The 24604-nt window shown below is 33.7% G+C and overlaps 2 protein-coding genes across 15 annotated transcripts in view; one reads left to right on the forward strand and one right to left on the reverse strand.

Moving 5' to 3' along the window:
* The window catches only part of LOC130670264 (longitudinals lacking protein-like), a 216444-nt gene extending 203823 nt beyond the window's left edge, over positions 1-12621 (reverse strand). For 12 of the 13 annotated variants that reach the window (XM_057473580.1, XM_057473579.1, XM_057473582.1 and 9 more), the window contains exons 1-6: positions 12461-12621; positions 10019-10243; positions 8951-9357; positions 8616-8862; positions 8141-8315; positions 6866-7003 (exon numbers count right to left, since the gene is read on the reverse strand). In XM_057473580.1, coding sequence (XP_057329563.1) covers positions 6866-7003; positions 8141-8315; positions 8616-8862; positions 8951-9357; positions 10019-10195 — 1144 coding nt within the window. In that variant the 5' untranslated portion in view covers positions 10196-10243; positions 12461-12621. Of the gene's footprint in view, positions 1-6865; positions 7004-8140; positions 8316-8615; positions 8863-8950; positions 9358-10018; positions 10244-11549; positions 11712-12460 lie in introns of those variants that run through there. The other variant, XM_057473570.1, reaches the window with a different exon arrangement.
* A 643-nt stretch (positions 12622-13264) lies between these two features.
* LOC130670266 (protein bric-a-brac 2-like) overlaps positions 13265-24604 on the forward strand; it is a 35057-nt gene continuing 23717 nt past the window's right edge. The window contains exon 1 of one of the 2 annotated variants that reach the window (XM_057473587.1): positions 13265-14007. In XM_057473587.1, the coding sequence (XP_057329570.1) occupies positions 14000-14007 (8 nt within the window). In that variant the 5' untranslated portion in view covers positions 13265-13999. The remainder of the gene's footprint in view (positions 14008-24604) is intronic. The other variant, XM_057473588.1, reaches the window with a different exon arrangement.

Raw genomic sequence — 24604 nt, forward strand, 5'->3', positions numbered from 1 at the left:
GTATCCTTTGTAAGGACAGATTGCGCATTGAATAGTCGGCTCCTTGCCGCACTCGACTCTCTGGTGACGACGAAGTGAATCGTAACGTTTGTAAACTCTACCACAGCGATTGCAAACTTCACTGGGTTGCCACATCGCCGCTGAAAAATTAATTCGGATTCTAGACGCGAATTTTTTTTTTTTTTTTTTTATCGACGGGGACTTTATAAAATAAAACAATTTTTTTTTTTAAATCAATTGACATGTGTGATAATTTATTTTAAATTTCGAGCGACGGATCTTCAAAATACGTGACAATTTTTGGTTACAATAAAATTTTTGAAAATTCCTCGCGTTACAATTTTTTTTTCTTTCTATCAAACAATTTCTCTTTAAAATTTTTCAAACATTTTTCAATTTCATTAAAATTAATTTTGACTTTACAATAAAAAAATTCAATTTAAAAAAAAAAACTTAAATTAATAACAAAAAATTTTTTATGACTCGAAACAATTCAAATTTTTTTTGAAGGCCACGGAACTTTACGTCACAAAAAAAATAAAAAAAAAAATTAACAAAAATAAAAAGTGCATACTTGTGACGTAAAGTTCCAGGTGCAGAATAATTTGAGTTGACCTCGAAGCCGGATGTTGAACCAGAAACTTGATCGCCGACTTGGACTGTCCTTGGACCCACGTGGACAAAAAAAAATCATTCACGCAACTAACAAACACACAGCGGCTTTAAAACCTGAGTAAATATTTGAATTGAGGAATAAAAATAATTAATTCGATGATTGAATAATAAAATCTCATGACCGGTGCTCTGGCGCCAAGAGAAAGGGTCAATAGACTTTCATTATTAATCTTCTAATTAATTATCTGATTAACTAACGAGATGTTTTAGCAGCTCATTCACTCACGTCATTCGAAACGAGTGCAAGCTGAAAGGTAAAACTTATTGACACAAAATATGCAATTTAATTTTCAAATTCAAATTTTGGACGGGTAAGGAACTGAGGTAGGGATGGGAATTAATAAATTAAAATTACACTGAGAATGTTATCAATTTAAAAATAAGAAGAAAAAAAAAAAAAATGGAAGTCAATTAATTAAAAAAAAATCATTCTCAATGTAATTAATAATTAAGTAATTAAAGGTCACCCTGTACGCCGATACAACGTACAAGATTAAATACTTACTGAGTTCAAAATTTATACCTTTACCTCAAAATACTTTACTTTTTTTTATCATCTTCTTCTTGGATTAAAAAATTCAAAAGGAATTTTTTAATTAATTTGATCACAAGCTAAAATTTTTAAAAGTTAATTAATTGACAATTAAAATATTCAAATTTGAAGAAATTTCTGTAAAAATAAAAAAAATTAAATTATTAATGGACGAAGTCAACAAATACTAGAGAATAAAAAAGTTATTCTGGAGTATCTTCAATAACTTCGAGCAATTAATTAAAATGTTAATTAATTTGAAAATTATTAATTGCAATTTCAACATACGGTTCATTCACTCGCTCATTTTCACTTACAATAAAATTTAAAAATAAAATTTTCCTGTAAGAAATAAAAATTTTTGAATTTAATGGAAAACGAAAATTGGCGGTAAATATTTAAAATTCAAATTACATAAAATGTTGTGATAAATTATTGAGTTATCAAGTTGTTATAAATGTTGATTACTGAAGATATTTAGCTGATTACCTCAAAATCTTACCAATACTTTACCAGAGTTCATTGAACTGAGATAACGAGTTGTCTTGAAGCTGAGTGATGATGCGTGGCGCGGTTTTATCTCATTATAAAATCTTTGTTTAGAAAAAAACTCTCTAAATGGGAGAGTTATTTTCAAAAGAATTGACAATGAGTCGAAAATAAAATATCGAGGCACTCGCTTCCATTCCATCGGCTTACGTACGTGAAAGTCGTTACTTTAAACTAGACTCGAGTAAATAAATCACTGCGAGCAAGCTCGAGCAATCATTTGAATAAAAGAGTCGTCGGCATAAAAGGCGTTTAAAATTATGGCTTTCACGGTTGCGATACAAAGGAAGTTTTTTTCTTGTCCCTTCTCTCTTCTTTCTTGTCTAGCTGTTGAAATTTTTAAATTTTTAAATTGCAAGTTATTTAAAAAAAAAAATTATTCAAGTAAATTATTGAAAATTCGACAGAATTTTAAATCAAGAAAAAATTTTCAGCTTTTTTGAATTTGGAGAAATTTTCGAGTTTAACTGCGGAAATTAATATCAGAGTAATCAGAAAAAGTCTTCATACATTTGATATTAATTTTGCAGAATAAATTTCGAAATTTGAGTCTGAAATAAAAAAATTTTCTAGTTAGGGGTTGGGTTCAAATTTCAAAAGGAAATTGGAAGTGAATGGAAAATGATTCAAAATTTTTGTAGAAAAAATTGAAGTCCTGAAATAAAAAAAAAATTAGAGAATTTGAGTTTCAAATTTAACTGCACTAATTAATTGGTCATTAGAAAAAGTCGTAATGGCTGATTAATTTATACAGAATAAATTTTGAAACTTTTAAAAAATACAAATAGAAATTTTGATGTAAATTTGCCTGTAAAAATTTAAAAAATGTAAATTAAATCACAAAATTATCAAGAGTAAATTTGAAATTTAAATTCTGGAATAAAAAAAAAAATTAAGTGACAAATAATACAAGTCCATGAAAATGTCTCAAATTTAACTGAATAAATTAATTAGTAATGAGAAAAAGTCATCAGCTAATTAATTTTATCAGAATAAATTTTGAAACTTTGTCCTGAAATTAAAAAAAACAAAATTAAAACCTTGAAGTTATTTCAAATTTAACTGCAAAAATAAATTCAAAAGTATGAGGAAAAAGTCTCCATACATTTCAAATTTATTTCCACAGAATAAATTTTGAAACCTCATCCTGAAATTTAAAAAATGTAAATCAATCAGTCATTTTAAATTCTCAAGTATCGAGAAAAAGTCTCGATAAACTCAAATAAATTTCTGTAGAAATTCAAAACTTCCTGTAAAAAAAATTCAATTTTAAAAAAAATCAAGTCGCGCAAGCGCAACTCAAAAATTCAAATTTCATTCTCTCATCCACTCATCATTTTCTCACCCAAAATAATCAATCATACAAACAAATTTTCAAATTTCACATAAAAATTTCAATACAATCAACAAAATTTTAAATAAAATTACCAAATTTTCAAAATCTTACCAATTACCTTCTTACCATTTACCTTTTTTTTACCTTCATACTTTACCATTACCTATACCTCAGATCTTCTCAGTCCCTCGTGCAGCAACAAGAACAAAATGTCCAAGTCGCGCTCTCGAGACAAATCTTCTCAATCCCAGTCTCCATCATCATCTTCTTCTTAAAAAAGCCAGTGCACAAAAGGCACACTAGCAAAAATGAAATCTTGTCTCTTCTCTCTTGACTATAATGTAAATAAATGAAAAGGTCAACTCTCACTCAGTCCGAGAAATCGCTCGTCTGAGCAACAGCCGACCAGTTCACTCTTCTCTCTTCTTCGCCTACTTCATCTTCTCATTGCCTAGACACTTGGAGTAAAAGTACACGAAGCATAAAAGCAACATGATGAACATGGTCATGAAATACATAAATGACAGTTCAAAAAAATAAAAAAAAAAAATATAAAAAAATTTAAATTACAATACCAGTTAACAATTAGTCAATTAAATAAATTGTTTACAATTGTATGTTTAAAATTAATTATAAATAATATAACAATATCATATATGTACCATAGGGCTTTTATGGACATTTATATAAATATAACATGTATATATGAATTGATTAATTAAAAAATTCATGTATACATGATTAAATATGCAAGTACATTTATATGTAAAATGGGTTAATAAACAATTGATGTATGCGTTACGAACAAATAAGCGAGTATGTACACGTGGGTTAGTAGAAAATATAAAAAATATTTTTTTATATTTATATATCTTATAAATGTATGTAGTTTTCTTAACGTGTTCACTTGCGCCGTAAAATTATCATTTAATTCATTTTAAAATTTGAATTTTTAAATTTTACCGCCACCACTTACTTGGATGTTAATTTACCGGGCAAGTGAACACGTGAGTTAATTATTAAAACTACTGAAGGAAGCGAAAACATGCAAGACAAATTAATAATAAATGGCACAAATTTATAAATGTATATGGATTAATGTGTTGCTCACACTTGTGACTTAACGTACGTACGAGAGACCTTAATTTTTATTATTGTAATTTATATATATGATGAATGATGAAAAATTTAATCAGACAGACTTAGATACTAGTCCCTGCGTGCAATCGGGATCTAAGGCCAGTCGTACGTTTTTAAATAAAGAGTAAAGTAAAATAAAATGTAAAGTGAAAGAAAGAAAAGTAAAGTTTAGTAGTTAAATTAAAAATATATATATTAAATAAAATAATAAATAAAATGAAGTGCAAGCGTGCCATTTGAGTGTGAACACATTGATGTCCCGTATTTTAAATTACGATTATCCAAGAGTATCCTCCCTTTTTAATTAATTGTTATTCAAACATTTACAGATTTCATTTAAATTCAAAAATTTATTTTGTTGCCAAGTGCAACAAAATCGCTACTGAACATAAACACGAACACGACTACAAAGGGTGGTATCTTGACTCTTGTAATGGGGATTATTTTTTAATTGGGAGTTAGCAGAACGAACGAGCAAAATATTTTTTTTAATTAAAATAATTAATCAATTTTTAATAATTATTTTAATAAATATTTTACTTTTTCGTTGTGGCTTGTTCACAAACATTTATATTTATATTTCAACTACGCGTTGCAGACAACGTGGTACAACATCGGTACTAAATTTTACGAGACTCTAATAATTATTAATTAAAAAAAAAAAAAAATTAAATGAACTGATAAAAAATAAAAATTGAAAATTAATACATTGGACCTTTAAATTGTAAGGGCACATAATGTAGAGGTTCAATCCTCGGCGCGTTGGTCAACAGGATTCAAGGTAACAAGTCTCTGAATAAAAACGACCATCGATCAATGCGAGCGACTTATTTTTTTACGTACTCCGATTGTTTAAATTTTTAAATTACGAGGGAACCGCTGAGTTTTAACGGAGGTAAATTATAATTAAATGTAATGTATATATATTTATCAGTGATAAAATATATATATTTGATGTAATAACGAGGCATCGACCGCTAGCATTGACAGAGAGGTCGTTCCCTCTCTCTCCGTTTTTACCTTGAGAAATCCCACGTTGGATCGTCGCGCTGACGATCTCTATACCTGTTCCGATAATTATTATAAAACCGAGTAACACGTGGCCTACATAATTATTACCGTATAATTAATATATATATATTTATTTCCGACATGTGTTTTACGAAAGCACGTACGCGTACTACCGACAATCTTTTCCATGGGTCTCCAAAAAATCCTGGCTCGCATCTGCCAGCGACAGCTGTACCACCAGATGTAGGTACGAAAAAAACCAACAGCTGCGTCGCGTTTTTCTTTGCGTAAATTTAAAAAAAAAAAAAATAATTCGCTGATAGATAAAATGTGGCCGTTGGTTTGTAATAAAATTTAAAATCTTGGCGGAGGAAACTTGGAGCCTTATCTTGGCCTACGTGTCGCGAGAGAGCATAGAACCCGAGAATGGAATCTAGGTCGTGCTCTCATGCCTGTTATTTTATTTCTTAGCTTCTCACGCCGGAGAACATGGATATTGTAGACGTTCTATTATACTGATACCGAGTTGCTGAGCCAGTAGATGTAAGCTGCTGCTCGTACGTTTTAAGTTGGCATCCATACGCGGATGAGGTTCAGTTGTTTCGCGAATACGAACACGGATCGCTTTTACTGAGAATGACAAGTTTGCAGACCTAAGAACTCCTAATATAGCGGGTCTAGTTTTATATATTTATATATATATAGTGTAGATATATGTATAGTAGATGCTGGTTGGGTTCGTCTGTAACCCCGGGGGTCTTTTATGTTTAAATTCACCGTATGGAGTAGTTTTGTATCAGAACGATGCGCGTTTCTCTCTAAGCTCTCAATAGAGACCAAGGCCAGCGAGTTTTCGTGGGAACGCCACGAAAAAAAACTCCTTTTATCTCATTCTCCCCTTCTGTTAAAATATCTGATGTTGCGTGTTTGCGAATTTACTCAACCGAATTTATCTTTAACGCGCAGGAAATATTACTCTGAAATTTTTTTAAATTTAATTAAATGGCGGGGCATGGAGACTTTGAAATCTTCTGCTGATGAATTTCCAGGAGAGAGAGGACGCGACTACACGTTGCGAGACCGAGAGAAATTTAATTATTTTTTTTTATGAGAAAAAAAATTCGTGGGTTTAATTTTGGGGACTCAATCGCTCTCGCATCGCGTGGAAGCGAGTGAAAAATAATAATTAAAATAAAGATCCAAATTTGAACATAAAACAAATAAACATGTACTGAAATTTTTATATATTTTTAGTGTAAAAATATATATGACGTGCCCTGACCACAAAAAAATATAGAACTACTATTAGAGTTCTTTCAGAGACCGTGCTACGCTTGAAACATCACCGACTTTTTTAGTTGAACCACTTTGTCCGGCAACGTAAAATTTAAACCTCGACTCGCCTGCGCAATGGGCACTTTAATTGTTAAATTAAAAAAAAAATATTTATATAAAATTCTTTGTCTCTTTATGAGTGAATTTAAAATCTTAATTACGCGCAATTGACTCGAGCTGGTCATTGATAAAAAAAATAAAATGGCGGCAAAGTTTGAATTACGAAATAAATTGTGCCGATTGTTACGGGAGCCTGAGGCATTTAAAAAATGGCCAGTTGTGCCTACCTTGAGAGTCGCGGTGAGCGTTGGCTGCTTCCTGGGCTGCCATAAAGACTTCGTCATTAGATCCTGGTGCACCAGCTACTGAACCGACAACGCCTCCAGCGTTACTTCGGTCGCCAGTTACGTGCCACGATGCATGGCCTGATAAAATAAAAAAAAATTACAAATAAATACAAAATTTTCCATCAAAAAAATTCGTAATTAAAAAATAATTAAAATCCATCAACTTTTAAGTGCGCGACATTTATTTCTGTCTTTTCTATTACAAGTTGGCCAGTAATTATCTACATGTGATACAATATATATTTAATAAATATGTAATTTCTTATATATTTCTTATAATTAAATAAAATTTAAAACTAATAACAAATACTGTTTAAATCAGTCTAAATTAATTATCACCAAGTGCATTATAGATAAACTTTAATTATCTAATATAATTAAACATATATCTATATATATATATATTTATCTACTCACAAGATAAAGTTAGCGATGAAATAACGGAATAAAAATGCGTTAAATAAAATTTAGTATTTATGCTGAACGACTAGAGTTGCCGGAGGCTGCCTCCAGCGACGTCTAACGACATTTAATTTTTTCAAATAAAATTGCAGAGTAGATCGATTTATTCCGTACATCTCAGAAGCTTGAGTTGTACTGATCCCTTGCTGCAATATTGCCTCCAGAGACATTTTAACTGAGTCTAAACTATATTTTCTACCCTGTTTGTTGGCGAGTGACTTGAGCAACGCGGACACGTCGACATCCGGACGCGATATTCTTCTTTGATTCCTACTGTTACTGTTAATATGACAATTGCTGACAATCGATACCTTTTTGTAATCGAGGAAATGAGTTGCCCAGTTGGTGGTGTCCGTCTCACCACCAGCAACAAAATTACCTCTCGTACAAGACCGCGCTCCCGCCCCCCTACCTGCAACGAGGAAACCCAAGCTCTACATCTCGATTTTTTTTTCCTCCCGTGAAGAAAAAAATTTATTTTCATTATAAAAAAAAAAGTCAAGTAAGAAAATAATTGAGGATGCAAAAAATAAAAGTGCCACGTCGCGATTTTCCAAGTGCGCGACAAAGTCTAGACTCGACCTGATTTTTTATCAGCTGATAAGAGAAAATTTTAAATCAAAGTATTTGTTATTAATTTTTTTTTTGCTATGAAAATTTTTACTGCCAACTTTTACTTAATGTTTGAGTCGAAAAATAAAATGGATTTTAAAAAACTTAAATAATAAGGGAGTAAATAAAATAAAATCGTACCAGGGTGAGATGAATCATGGGACGGTCCGGCTCGGTTGTTATCTGGTTCTAAGTCATTCGTGTCATTAAAGTCGTCATCAAGCGTCAAGTCTTCTACACTTTCTTCAGGGTCCTCCAGGTACTCAGACTTTGGCTCAATCAAGGTATCATTAGGCTCAGGTTTTTCCACAGGCATCTGCAATTAAAAATTCATCATTAGAAAAAAATATTCCTATTAATAAATAAAAAAATTTCGTAAAAGATTTGTAGTTGTGTTTAAAAAATGTTTCATGCCGTTTCCGAACTGACCAAGTCATGGTAATAAGACGCGACAGTAGGATAGAGCAGGATCTTTAATCTGCCAACGAAGCGAGAGAAGTTGAGTGTAAAACTCAACCTCCATTAGGCGCTGGCGCTCAGAAATTAAATTTTTAGCGAAAAATTCAAGTGTCTTCTGAAGTGTGATAAAAAAAATGATCAGGAAAAAATAAATTACCTGTAGCATTTCGTCGGCGGGTTTGGTTAGTTGTTGCATGAGAGCTGATCTGCCAAGTGAGTCGGCGGATTCAGACATTGATTTTTCATCAGCGATCGGTGCTACGCCAGGAGCAGGCACGTTCATTGGTTGATGAGACATGTCGCTCGAGTTAGAGGTTTCGTGGTTGTCAATAGGGTTGTCATCGTTCAAGCTTCTTCTCCTATATCTTTTACGTTTTCGTCCGTTCGGACTTACTGAGCCTTCCCTGTAAGCAAATATAAATAAAAAATTAATTTAAAAACCAGTAACTCCTGGTAATGACTGGTGATTAATGACTGGCAGTCGACAATTACCTGGAGGAAATGCCTTTAGATAATGAGGGGCTTGCAGAGTCTTCAGGTAAATCGCCAACAGATGTTTGTGCCAGACTTTGACGTGGAACTTTACTGTTTTTCTCAATGGTGAGGCCGGAAGACGAGTGAGGAATGTCCAACGATGGAGCAGTAGGTTGAGGTGCAGTCTTTTGGGATCTTGTTTCCGCCTTACTGCTGCCGCTTGTGTTACCACCGCTGCCAGTTTTACTTTCAGAGAGCCCTTTTATTTGTAGGGACTCTGCGGCTTTTAGTAGCGCTGCCAATTGGTCTTGGGAAATATTTACTTCTCCCCTGTACATGTAGTCCATCATGGCTTTGAGTTCTTTAAACTTTACGTCTTTGAGGATAAAGACTGGATGTTTGTCATAATGTTCGCTTAACAGACCCTGTAATCAAATAAATACATAATCAGATGATGGCAAATTACCTATTGCATAATAAATAATCAATGACAATGATGATGATGATTATTATCAAGTAATGGCAAAGCTAAATATCGATTGAGTCATGAATAAAAAAGTTATCAGGGCGAGTTCCCTGGAACCGGCCATCTTGCTTTCCCTGTATTGATCAGGACTCGCAGGAGGGGATGCCCCCTCTCTGAACCTCCTGTTTCCCAGGTCTGCTTCTGCTCACTGGCGGCCATCTTGTGTTTCGACATCACCTCCTCGCCTCTCTTTCTATTTGGTATTGATCTAACGCTCGGGCCGGCGACGCCAACCACTATCGACCTGGTCTTTCTTTCTTTCTTTTTTTTTTTACCTCTCCCAGCTCATTTTCTCTTTTCATTCTCATGATACCCAACACCAAATGACTCAATCGTTAAATATTTTTACCGTTACTACTTTTTACTTCTAATCAATGCTCTACTTTTTTTTCTGAATCAACTCTGGTTTTTTCCAGGTACAAAATTTTGAATTTCAACTCTACTTTTTTTTTTTTTTTATCAAGACAAAGATTTTAATTTTTTTTTTTTTTTAAGAGAATGAAATTTTATGGAGATCAATAATGAAATGATAAAAATGAATAATAAAAAATGATATTTACCTCAAAGTATGGACTACACGCGGAGAGGACAACTTTGTGGGCCTTTAGGTACTTCCCCTCCGCTGCTAGGGTGCAGTCAACCAGTGTACCGCTTTCCAGCAATGTATCGAAGTTTTGTATAAGCGTCGTCTGGTGGTTGTTCCACCGAAGGCAGAACTGCTGGTCGTCGTCCCCCATGATATCGTGTCTTTGTTGCAGCTTCGTATCAATAATGGTCAGGGTGGACTGTAGACGACCGATCACAATTCAAAAACAAAAAGAAATAATAATGCCTATTATTATTTAAATTCATCAGTCTTGGCACAAACGGTTTTAAATCGCGTAGCAAATGTTGTTTGTTTGTTTAAATAATTTTAAAGTTTTATTTAAATGAATTTGTGGTGACGCGACGCGAAAGCTCCGTGACGTTGGAGAGAAGCTTCCAAAATGGCTGTGATGCAAGCGCGTCCGGCTAGTATGGCCTTTTTCCTTTGTGCGTGTCCTCCTAACGGTAACGACTTTGCTCTAAACCGATCAGAATCTGAGTGGGGATGATGCGGGAGGTGAACGCAAAATGTATTGCGCAGACGCGACATGGAAACTTCGAGTTATCCAATGCTGCGCACACGGTTACTGCGCAGTTAACGACTACCGGCTTACAAGAAAATCAGGGATGGCCCACTAAATATTCAAGTGCCCAAAAAATTATTTTCTTTGTTGTAAATTTTAAATTTTTTAATTTTGACAAAAATTCAAATTTGAATTTACGCGCGATTATTTAAATAATTTGAATTTGTAAAATTGATGGCAAATATTTAAAATTTATTTTGGAGAATTTAATTTACAAGTGACGCGATGAAAAATCAATTGAGCAAGTTGTTGAAAACCGCGCAAACTCAGTAGAATTTTATTGTTAAATATTCAATGGTGGGGATGTTGAAGCAACGATCGACCAACTTTATTATTAAACGCTTGCGCGCCAACTATTGCGTAATTTATTTATATTATTATTGAGATAAAATTGCGTTACTCGCGATGTTAAGGTAAAATTGATTTAATTAATTATTTAAATTTATTTTAAAAAATTTTAAATTCAATTCAAAAAAATTCTAGTGGAAAAATAAAAATAAATTTAAAATTCAAGTACGCGGTGATAAAAAATTCAAGTCTAAGCACAAAAGGTTGTTAGACTTGTCCTCTTTCCCCCATCATAAATTCCCCGTGGAAACACAACGACGAACGGGGGCACCCAATATGGCCGCCAACGGGGTCGATCCCGGACAAAATGGCGAAAACTCAAATGAAAATTCGACGCGAAAAATATTTTAAATTCAAAAATTAATTAAACGTCGTAAGCTCACAATATAATTTACGACGACTATTTTTTTTCAAAGACAATAATATTTATGATTCAATTAAATTATTATGTAAAGGAAGTTGTTGGTATTGATCGCATGCACGATTTTCCAGCGTCACGTTCACGAATCCGCGATAAAGTGGAAAATAATCGAGATAAAAAATTGAAAAAATGTTAAAGTGATTGTGGACTCACCAGTAATCAAGTGGACAACAAATAATTTATCACAAAATAGTTTTAGTTTTAAAAAAAAAAATAATTTAAATAAAACACCCTGGAGCTTCCAACGCGACGTGCGTTCTAAGCGCTGCCCTTCACGACAATGGCGTAAGTTCCGTTGCCCGACCCCACCACCATCGCCACCATAGAACCGACGCGCAACGCCGGCGAGCTAACACCGGGATAGAAAGAGATAGAGCTAGAGAAAAGAGAGAAGAGAAATTTTCGATTACCATGCACGTACCGACCCCCCTTTTCCGGAAACTCAACCGACATTCAAATGTTGAGGAAAAAAAAATTTATAATTAAAATAAAAAAAATAAAAAAAAATTGAGTAAATAAAAAAAAAACAACAAACAATTACGTCATTTGTTTTCAAATTTCAAATAATTAAATAAATGCAATTTTAAATTTTTTAAATTTCGCGGGAAAGTAAATAATTTTAAAATAATTAAATCAATTCGTTTAAATTGCGGTATTGAGTAATCGTTGGAGGTAATTAGAGTTAAAATATGTTAGGAAAAAAAAAAAAAATTACAACACATAGATTTGTCGCCGTGCAATGGTCATACAATGGCGGCCTAGATGAACTAACGAGACAAGATGGCGATGAGTGAGAAAAAAGCGCGGAAAAATGACGCAATTAATTAAAAATACGCATAAATTATAATAAAAAATATTAAAAATAAATATTGTTAATGTAAATATTTAATTTGAATGAGTTAATTAATTAAAATTATTAATAAAAGTCAGTCTGAGAGATCGCGTCTAAAAGGACGCCGCGTCACCACAAGTTCGGACAAACGTTTACGTTAGTAATTCAAAAAATGACAATTAAAATATTAAATAATATGTTATTTATATAAAAATGTAAATATGTAACTCACCTACGTTGGCACAGTCTATAAATTATCACAAAAGTTTAAAAAAAGGAAAAACTACGTCCGGCGATCCGGTCCTCTGCGTGCACTATCCGAGCGTCTTGGGTTCTTTTTACACAATGGCTGCTCCTCGGGCTGTAACGATCGAACGAGGCTGCCAGAGCTTGCTCACCAGCTCAGCACAAACGGAAATAATATCTCCCTGGTGGGGAGAAACGCGGCGCAGAAGACGCAATAGCTCCCACCGCGCAGCTGTTAGTTTTCAGTGGAACGCGTCGAGTGAAATGACTCAGTGCCGTCTTAAAAATTCAAAAATCCCGCGCTCTCAAAATTTCAAATTTCCAAATCCACACCTCCCAATTTTCCAAAATCCCATCACTCACCAGCCCACCTCTGACTCCTACACCCCCGCAATTTTTTAAATAAAAATTGCGCGGGAATTTTAAAAAAATTAAAAATTCAAATTTTAAAATTCCGCGGGCGCGTTAAAATTACTGAGCCAGGCCTGATAATCCTTAGCTTGGCGTCGAGGATTCTCTGTAGCTTAACGTCGGGGAATTGCGTCGACTCCGTTGGTGGGAAAAGGCGTGGGTTTCCGTTTGGGTGTCTATTCACCACTTACTGCAACCGGGCACAGGCACGGTAGAGAACTACCGAGTATATATATATATATATATATATAGATGGTAAGCACAGTTGCAGAAATGTCGATGTATAGAAGTAGAAGAGCAGAGCAGAGAAGAGAAGGAAAAAATATGGGAACTAGAAGTGGAAAGCAGGAGAGAGAAGGAGCTAAAATAGAAAAAGAAAAAATCGGGGTCCACAACAAAATCGCTTAATCGGTTTGCGCCATCATCGTCTTGCGCTACTTGACTATACCTCACTGTACATTTGTAATCTATAGTCTACATTATGCTCGAGGTATACTCGGGTCCAGGTGCCGGACTGTAGCGTTTTCACCAAGTAGACCAACTACAATGTGTACTCTCTCATCTACACTCTACACTCTAGACTCAGTTCACTCTGCTCTACAGTAGTGATATCTCCCTCTTTCTCACTCCCTCTCGCCAGTGCGGCAACGCAAAACGGAACCGTACCCAGTGCTGGCACTGGCTGCCGCTCTCTCTCGAGCCGCGAGAGTGAGAGACTTTGCCTGTACTGGCTTTTACACAACACTCGCCGCTTGTCACACGTCGCGGTGCGACGTAGTCGTGTTATCATACATCCCGGTACACAAAATAAACGTGATTTATACATACATATAAATATAAATATAAATAAATATATAAACTTGTAATAATATATTTGCTAAAGTAAATGACAATTCGCGGGATAAATTTTTAAAATTTAAACCAACTGACAGTGACATTTTAAAATTTTCTATTTTTTATTTTAAGTGAAATTTAAAAACGCGAGTTTATTTATTTTTACTAGTGCAATTTAACGGGCCTACAGAGGCCCAATTGCACAATTATTTGTTTATTGTTTACTATTTATTGCCTTGTTCACCATAACATCTTTAAGAGCTGATTTGTCATACGGGTCATGGTAAGGTAGGAAAAAAAAATAATCGTATATTTTTATTAGTCATTGTCAATTAATTAAATTATTTTTTATAAATAATAACAATGATAATTATCATTATTACGATGATAATAACAGTAATTAGGGTCTTTTGAATCTGTATTTTCAAACGCGGCAGTTTGACAGCGAGGGAACGTGGATTTGTTTTGGACACTTGACGCGCCAAATTTAAATTAAACCGCTCGATAATATATTAATTGCTAATCATTTTAAATTCGATAATTAGTTTTATTATTATCATTGTTATTATTATTGTAATTTTTAAGTAAATAATATAAAGGTAATAATAATTAATGATAATTTAAAAAAATGACAGTTCCCGCGGTTAATTTAAAATCGCCGGAGGCAAGTTCAGGTCACGTGTATTTGACTGTACGTTAAATAAACACTCAATCGAGCTCATAAATTAAACAATTACGTCACCAAATACTTCCTGAATAATTGAGTCTTATCGTCACTTAATCTTATCATCAAGTAATAAATTTTAAAAATAAATACAAGTACAGTACAATAGGACACACTGGCCCAGTTCGTCTAGAAAGGCACCAGGAAAATACGATATCAGTAATCGAAGTTTGAATGTACGTGCAGACTCCAGTCCCAGTAATTGATTGATTGTCGGTATCATCAGCCCGGAATTAGTGACTGATGATTGCCAGTAGCAATAAACCATAGGGAAGTAAACCGCAGGCTGATGGTCCCGGTCGTTGACAAGGAAAATAAATGAAGCAGACGCATAAGGATTTTCTTGAGATCCTTCACGGTTGTAGGCAGCAAGTATTCTCTTGGTTGCAGTGATAAAGAGAAATGCTGGCTAGAAAGCAGGTCTTGAGTTGTTGAATCTAGGCCACCCCGATGCTGCCGTACACATTCTCCACAATTTAACAGTGTCCGTATCGGCCTTGCTTACTTTACCTCACATTACTTGCTCTCTATACACTCATTGCGTCCATCTTTACGGCAGTAACACTAAAAATATTTAATTCCACCCATTTCCATTCACCTCCAGTTCCACCTCCAGCCGTATCTCAGTCCCGACCTCTCTCTTTCATCCTCATCTCCATCTCCATTATCTTTGTTCTCCATTATTGTCACTGCACGCATGACACAGGAAGTAAAAATGAAGATATATAAATGTAAATCCACTAAAAATACGCGTACTTATGATAAATAAGAGTCTGTAAGAGTAAAAAAGGATAATATATTTGTAAATGGGAGAAAGAAAAAACATCAGGTGAATTATCATGGTTGACAAGCAGCTAAAGATGCTCAGAATGAAAGGAGGCATGTGAAGCTCTCTCTCGCCTTTCTTGTCTTTGTCATTTTCTCTTTTGTCCCCTCTCGACATCTCGCAAACTAAAACTCGAACTTGCTTCTTTCCCTCGATTTCCCTCCCCCTCCCACTATTCTATCTCTTTTTCTTTCTTTCTTCTCCGGTCCTCCCGGGCCGCACTTCTCATCACAGAAAGCCTTCTACGTACATATACACCTTATACATATATATAGAATACAGTCTTCGATTTTTCGCTACCATACTTCGCTTTTATCTTTGTCTAAAAAGAATAAAAAATAAAATAAAACCCACACCAGCTCTTTCCTCGTTGCGATATCTACCGTTATTCATCCGGACATTTCTGGCCATTTTTCTTCCTTTTCTCTCGTTTCTTTTCCCCTTTACTTTCAAGGATTGGATGTATATATACATATATATATATAAAGCAAAGTAAAGTAAAGGCAGGAGAGGAGGCAGAGGAGGCAGTAGAGTAGAATGGAAGTAAAGTCTCAAAGCGCCATGAGAGGGATATAACACACAAGAAGTAAAGGAAAAAGAGCACGGAGAGAGACGTTAAGAGAAATAAAATGATAAAAAAATATATATATTCTCTTTTTCTCTGTAGTTCTTGGTGCTTTAGCTCTTTCTCCACTGCGTTCTCTACAAGTTGCCCAAGCACCAGTCGAAGCAGACAACTTCTTTTTACTTTTATATTCCTCGTCTTAGTCATTTTTTATTTTCCGTTCTCCTCATCCACTCATTCCTCTATGCTTCGTTGGAAACCAACTCGAGGAACGTGAATGTGAAGTAGAAGCAGGAGCAGAACACCCGGAGCAAGAAGAAGAATAATAATAAGAAGAAGAAGAAGCTGAAGCAAGAGAAGCAGAGAACAGTTTGCCAACGGCAAACCCTCCTTGCCTTTCACCCGACCTCTTCCTCACCTCTCTCTCTCCATTCCTCAGTCTACGTCTTGCCAAGCGACCGCCACCCGCCACCCACATCCTGTTTCTTCAGCAAACCCAACGAAGGAGACTAACTGAGGAGCCAGAGAGGAAAGAAAAAGCCTTCACTTCTTATTCTGTACTCCACCAATGAGAGTAAAACGAGCAAGACCATATTATCTTTTCTTATTATTTTTATGCTTTTACCTTTTCTCGCTCATTCTCGTTCTTACATCCACATATATCTAGCCTACAGTAACTCAAATATTTAAAATTCAAAATTTAACGTTATTTCTTCTTGGAGAGAGAGTAAAATAAAAAATCTCTCTAATTTACTTGGCTACACAGCATTCTTATTTTTTATTATTCTGAAGCTTTCTTCCGGGTTTGGTATTCTCTCATCACCCATTCGTACTTGAGGATGGATCTTATACATATTCTTTGAGCCCTTATACGCTCAACTCTATACTATACCTTATCTCTCTCAAGTTTCTCATTGTCCAACGGCCATCTGTCTCTACCAGCTTTTTCATCCCAGCGCTTTCATCCCTTTGCTTCACCCCGATACAAAGAGACTCTCTTATCCTTGTCCGCCCACCCGCACACTACATCCCCCTTTGCTTCTTTCCCGTTATGTCTTCCCACCATTTTCTACTCTGCTGCTAAGCTACATTCTACACTAGTCCCAGTTCTATTCGTCCAAGTCCAGAGCCACCACTATAACTACCCCCTACCCCACCACCCTCTTTCTGCCCCTTTCTTCGTGCAGTCGTAGTCGGCAACGACTCAAGTACCGAGAAAGCCAAAGAGAAAAGGGAGACCAGGAAAAAAGCACCCTCACTAAGAGAACCCATTTCCACCCTTTCCCTCCATGCCCATTCTACCTTTCTTCGATCCGTTCTCTCCATCTCGTGATATTTTACCTTATATATTTTTTATTTTATTTCATTCCACTTTTTTTTTTTAACCTCATTTTTTTTCTCAACCTTATCTTTTTTTCAACATCCTTATTCTTATTATCGCCTGTTTCATTTATTTTTTTCTCATTGCTCGTGCACGCAAAGCGCCATATTTGAATTTGTGTCACATTCATACTTTGAAATACGGAGACAAGTAAAAAAAGAAAGGAAAAAAGATGACGTGGCTGCACGTGCATCTCTTGAAACCCTTTTAAGGGTTGGATTGAATTTTAAAAAATATCATAGCCCTCGTATCTTTTTTTAGAAACATACATTCATATATATGTATATATATATATGTATCTATGTACCACATATGCATCAATGTTATGCTGTAACGTATTCTAGTTTACTGGCGACCTTGAATGACGTCACGTCACACCCCCATGATACTCAACTGCGCATTATATACAACAGCTCTATATATATATATATATATATATATATATATATATAAATCCCCTATCTATTCACACAGGATTATTCATATTTACCCTTATCTACTCTCTCCCTATTTTCCTTGGCATTATCTTATTTTTTTTCACTCATTAATTAATTTTCCCGGTTGTTTTTTATTTGAAATTTTTCCAGCTCCCGCTTTAATTGACAAAAAAAATTTCCGTATTTTTTTAAAGAAAAATAATGATGATAATAAGCGGAGCAATGAAACGTAAATTACGGATAAAAAATAAACAATAATGATAATGATAAAAAAAATCGGGGAACAGGTGAGAGGATGAGAGAGACGGAACTGCAGGAGGTGAGATAAGAGTGAACCGTCGCGTAAATGAAAGGTAAAGGAGTTACAGGAACAAGTTGATATATAAAAAAAATTAATATAAATAAAATGAGAATAAGATGAAGCGAAGGGCATCTGAGAATGTAGTACTGTTACCTTACGGTACAGAAGACGGAAATTAGGACTACTTTGCCACGCTCCCGTGGACTCCTGATTCATCGCTTTCTCGCGACGTCTTTAATTCATATTTTCTTTTATTTTTATTTATATACTTTTTTTTAGTTATTATTATTTTGTGCCCGTGTTTTTATCTTATTCTAAACCAATGCGGTTTCATTCCATTCTCTTAAATTTATTATTATTGTTATTGTTGTAGTTGATGTAAATATGGGTTATTTGAGTGAGGGAAAGCCCGGATACCGGTCAACAAATTCAGCGCGTGAGTGACGTTGGAAAACGCGCGGATGAAAGTGTGATACGGTGTACATATATATATATATATGAACAAATAATATGTATGTATGTGAGGCAGCGTGTGGATGTGGATGTGGTAAATGTGATAGGATAGGAAAAGAGAATGAAAAAAAAAAAAAGTTAAAGAGGTAGGAGTTACAGGATGTGTATGGAGTATAGTAGTATGTAGGGAAAGGCATAGAATAATGTTTAAGTAGAGGGAAAAAATTGTTTGCCACTCTATCTATGTAGAAAGTATTGCTGGGTTTATGTAGTTATAAGTATGTGGGTAAAACTTGATGGGAAATTTTTAAATATGTACAGCACATTAAATATCTACGCGAAACTTCTTATATATGTATAGGTATACGTAGACGTATATTTATGCTTATAGGATAGTGTAAATTAATATCTAAGTAAATATAGTTTGGCTTTGGCTTTCTTACTCCTTTATTTTCTAACTTAAATTATCGTTTAATGACTTTACTGTCACAAGACGATAATTATTAGACGGATTTTTATCTCTGTCGTAATTATTATTTAGTTTTTTTTTATACGCGAAGGAATTAATTATTTTTTTTAAGGAAAATATATAAAGGGGTAATTTGGATCAACGAATTGGTATCTGATTCTAAGCCGACTCCTGATTCAAAATAAGAAAAAAAATTTTGGATGTCTAAAAATTAATTTTTAAGGAGGAAATTTTTTGACGGGCCAAATTACCCCGGTTATTTTACTAATTACTAGAAATTATAATGATAAAAAATATTGCACATATTTATTGCGGTAAAATTTTTATTTTTTTACTCCTGGTATTTAAATTAAATATTTATTAAAAAAAATATATAAAGGGATAATTTGGATCAACGATTGGTATCTGATTTTAAGCCGACTCCTGATTCAAAACAAGTAAAAAAAAATTTGAATGTCTAAATATTATTATATTTTTTGGAGTAAATTTTTTGATGGGCCAAATTACTCCGGTTATTTTATTAATTATTGGAAATTATAGTAATCAAAAATATTGCACATATTTATTGCGGTAAAATATTTATTTTTTTACTGCTGATATTTAAATTAAATATTTATTTAAAAAAAAAATGAAATTTATTTATTTAAAAAAAAATATAAAGGGATAATTTGGATCAACGATTGGTATCTGATTTTAAGCCGACTCCTGATTCAAAACAAGTAAAAAAAAATTTGAATGTCTAAATATTATTATATTTTTTGGAGTAAATTTCTTGACGGGCCAAATTACCCCGGTTATTTGATTAATTACTGGAAATTATAGTAATCAAAAATATTGCACATATTTATTGCGGTAAAATATTTATTTTTTTACTGCTGATATTTAAATTAAATATTTATTTTAAAAAAAAATGAAATTTATTTATTTAAAAAAAAATATAAAGGGATAATTTGGATCAACGAATTGGTATCTGATTCTAAGCCGACTCCTGATTCAAAACAAGTAAAAAAAAATTTGAATGTCTAAATATTATTATATTTTTTGGAGTAAATTTTTTGATGGGCCAAATTACTCCGGTTATTTTATTAATTATTGGAAATTATAGTAATCAAAAATATTGCACATATTTATTGCGGTAAAATATTTATTTTTTTACTGCTGATATTTAAATTAAATATTTATTTTAAAAAAAATGAAATTTATTTATTTAAAAAAAAATATAAAGGGATAATTTGGATCAACGAATTGGTATCTGATTCTAAGCCGACTCCTGATTCAAAACAAGTAAAAAAAAATTTGAATGTCTAAATATTATTATATTTTTTGGAGTAAATTTCTTGACGGGCCAAATTACCCCGGTTATTTTATTAATTACTGGAAATTATAGTGATGAAAAATATTGCACATATTTATTGCGGTAAAATATTTATTTTTTTACTGCTGATATTTATCTAAAAAAAAAATTAAATTTATTTATTTAAAAAAAAATATAAAGGGATAATTTGGATTAACGAATTGGTATCTGATTCTAAGCCGACTCCTGATTCAAAATTTTGAATGTTTAAATATTATTATATATTTTGGAGTAAATTTTCTGACGGGCCAAATTACCCCAGTTATTTTATTACTTACTGGAAATTGTATGTGATAAAAAATATTGCACATATTTATTGCGGTAAAATTTTTATTTTTTTACTCCTGGTATTTAAATTGAATATTTAAAAAAAAAAATTTATCGGCTTTATTTTTAAATTATTGGAAAATTCTGCGTAATTTGAACAAAAAAAATATAAGCGGGTAATTTGGATCAACGAATTGGTATCCGAGGATTTTGAGCCGACTCCTGATTAAAAGAAAAAAAAATAATTTTTGAAGCCTATGACTTTTTTCGACAGGCCAAATTACCCTGGTTAAATATTCAAATGAATTATTGCGGTGATAAGAAATAAAAAAAATTTATTGTGACTTTTTGCTGCTGGTATTTAAATTAAATGATAATTTTAAAAAAAATTGATCGGTTTTATTTTCAAATTATTGGAGAATTTGAACCGCCGACTTGTAACTGACCCAGTCAGGATAATTTCTGCCCTTTATTAAATAGAAATAAAATTATAAATAAAATATATATGAATTTTAAACCGTCTTCTGCTAAAAAATATATAAATTTATCGACTTATATATAAATATTAAATATTATAATACAAAAAGTATATTCGTGTAACGATCGACAAATAAAAAAAATCCATCTCGAGAGTTTGCACACGGCAACGACGTAGAGGACAACTCCTGGGAGTTGCTCGTATATAGTTTCCGCCAAGACTTTCTAACCCCTCGCAGTAAAACCCTCTTTTTCTTTTTCCATTTCTCTTATTCTTCTCCCATCCCCGTGGGCTCTCCCTTCATCCTCTTCCTTATCCTCGTCATCCTTCTCGTTTCTCTCAGGATGTAGGGGTTACATTTTACGTCTATTTTATTCTTACATCTTCTCCTTTCCCTTCTTCTATTCGTTGCTGGGGTTAAAAAAAAAACCTGGTCGATACTCGCCAAGATAAAAATAAAAAATTTTATTTTTTTACGGATCCTCCGTCCATTTAATCATAAAAATAACAAAAATAAAAATGATGTTTATAAAAAATTATTGTCATCAACAGCAAGATGAGTGAAATTTTCGGTAATGATAAATCAATATATTGATCTTTAATTAATATGAAGGTTATAGAAATCATTAAATAATTAATTTCATTTAACCCACCGACGTCATATGAAAATTCAGTACCAGTTATTCCACTTAATGTCAGTCTTTCTCTTTTTATATCTCAGTCACCCAATTATTCTTATTTTTCCCGACTGCGACGTTCATGCTGTTCATAAAGTACATGAATAATTTACTTGCGAATAGCATCCACCTCTCTAATATATATGTACATATATATATATTTTTATATTTAAAAACATGACGGCAAAGATGACGAAGAAGTGTACAAATTTAAAAAAAATATATCGACGATCAGAAGAAGAAGATGACGGGTGGGGGGGAGGGATAAGATGAAGATGAAGACGAAGATGGCAGAGAAAAATAAAAAAAATGAGAGGAAGATTTTTCAACATAAAACTTGTCTCTCTTATTCTCGAGCTCAGTTTTTTCTTTTATTACCTCGAGTTTTTTTTATTATTTTTATTTTTTATTTTTCTTACTTGAGAAATAGAAAAAGAAAGAGCTCGGAGGTTGATGGTACAGAGTTCGGTATAAAATGTTGAGGAGAGAAGCGAGAAGAGTGAAGTAAAACGAAGCGAAGAACGTCGATAACGGTGGAAAAACGTAAAAGCCAAGGAAGAGAAGGACAGTGGGTGGACGAGGAGGTGAGAAGTGAAAGAGGTGAAGGAGGAAGCTGAGGAAAATACTTTTAGGCGAGCCAGGGTACGGGTGTAAGAGCGGAGTCGAGCTCAACTGAGAACTGGGAACTGGGAAATGGGAACTGTAAAGAGAAGAAAAGAGAAGAAAAGAAGAGAAGAGCCCCGTGGCCTCGTAGCACCAGCAGCTCTGATGCTAAACGACAAAGAAAAAATGAAACGAGTACGAGTGACGGAGACAGAGACGGAAACAGAAGATAAAAAAACCGAGCACGAGGAACAAAAAAGCTGTGAGAGGGAGAGATGAGTAAGAACGAAAGATATAAGTTGGCAGGATCCTCAACGGCTGAGCTGAACAGGGAGAGACAAAGGAAAGAAAGAAAGAACGAGAGACTGAAAGAAATAATAAAGAAAGAAAGTATAAAAGTAAGCGAGTATGGCTGCTAAGAGGAGATAAAAGGGGCCAGGGGGTTTATGATGAGAAGGGTAAAGGGAAAAGGGAAATAAAGAGAGTTGGGCGGAGAAGATGAAGAAGAAAAGGGGCCACGAGAAAATACCGTCTTCGTTTATTCCCTTCTCTCTGCTCTGCTCTCCTCTGCTCTGCGTTACTCCTATCCAGCTTCCTCTTCATCTCTCTGATGTGTTTGTGCCACACGATGGCAAGAAGAAACGCAAGGGACGTGTAGAATAAATGGAAACTTACAGGAGAGGGCGAAAAAACCAACCAACAAGGGAGAATAACCATTTATATATATTTATATCTATATATATGTGTGGATATGTGCACGAATACGAGCACATGTATACTTATATATATATATAGTCACCCTCAATTTTGCAATAGAAAATACGGATAGAGCTGACGATGTTGCGAGTTAACGAAAATTACGACGATTTGAGCATACGTATTTTACCTATCGTTTATTTCGTTGCTTTGTTCTGAGATCTCTATATATATTTATATATATGACGATGGTGAAAAATTGTACGGGATAAAGAACGAAAATGGGCGAGAAGAAATTGGGGATTGGAAAAAAAAAGAAAAAGAAAAAATAAGGCAAGTGTGGGCTTATATCCATCAGCAGATATAAGAATATATAAGAAAAAAAAAATATATAAGGAGGGTTGAAGAAAACCGAATTGAAAGGGCAGAAAGACGTCAGAACTTTTTTAGCCTTTTTTTATTATTCGCCCTTTTTATTTTTACCAAAAAAAAAATATAAATAGAAAAGCCTTTGGCATTTTATTTAAAATTTATATTTCATGGTTTAAAATATATGATATATTTTATTTCGATAAATAATTTATTTTGTCAACTCGATAATACAGCTTTCGATTTTTTTTTTTAAATTAAACTGGTAATCGCTCGTTATGTCAGACTGTGTCAATAAACCAACCGGAAGTACCGTAAGGGTTGAGCAGTTAAATATTTTAAAACTTTTTTACGCGGGAAAATTAGAAGAATTTAAAAAAAGGCATCAGTATTTCTACACAGAAAAAAAGGATTTCTTGGCGCAAAAAATTTTTTCTTGTTCTAAGAAAATTTTTACTTGACCCAAGAAATTTTTTGTATTAAAAAGTGAAAACAAAACTTTTCTTGGGATAAGAAAAAATTTTCTCGTAACAAGAAAAAAATTTTTCAGGCGAGAAAAAAATTCTTGAGCCAAGAAAAATTTTTGTCTTCAATTAATAATACAAAATATTTCTTGCGCCAAGAAATTATTTTTTTCTGTGTACAATAAATAATTCGGGTAAATAAAAATGAGTGTTTATATCGGAGGTAAAGATAAAAAAAGGTGAAGAGAAATGGGACAAGTGAATGCATTGGACTTTGGCATGAGGAAATAGAGACAGATATAAGAGACAGTGAGCCAGCGAAGATGGAAATGAAAACAAAGGAGACAGGGGATTGAGAGAATAGAGAGGATTTAGCCAGCAGAGGTAGGATACCAGCTGTAATGGGCACTCAGGTGTGTTGAGAAAGAATATAAAGAGCAAAGTAAGAGGATGTTGGATACTGGATGCTGGATCTCGGATACCGAATGGATGCTGGATACTAGAGAGCATAATATCTCGCCATGTTTGTATAGGATCTTTACTTCTTCAGACTCGAGTCTCGAGATTACAAGAGTCTGCTTACTTGCCTGGCCTATGTACCAACCCGCGATCAAGCTCAAGGCATCCAGTCTCTGTACCAGATTCACACACTCACACATGACAAGAGTTATCTAATAAATTTTACTCCTTAATTGTAAGAAAAACTGGACCCGAATGAAAAATTACTCTTCCGTTTCCCGACAGGGTTCAATTACGAGGCAGGAAACCCGAATTTCGCGTAACTTTTGGACAAATTTTATGAAAAAATAATTTACGTACAC

Source organism: Microplitis mediator, chromosome 6, assembly GCF_029852145.1.
Source record: "Microplitis mediator isolate UGA2020A chromosome 6, iyMicMedi2.1, whole genome shotgun sequence".
In the NCBI taxonomy this organism is placed as follows: Eukaryota; Metazoa; Arthropoda; class Insecta; order Hymenoptera; family Braconidae; genus Microplitis; species Microplitis mediator.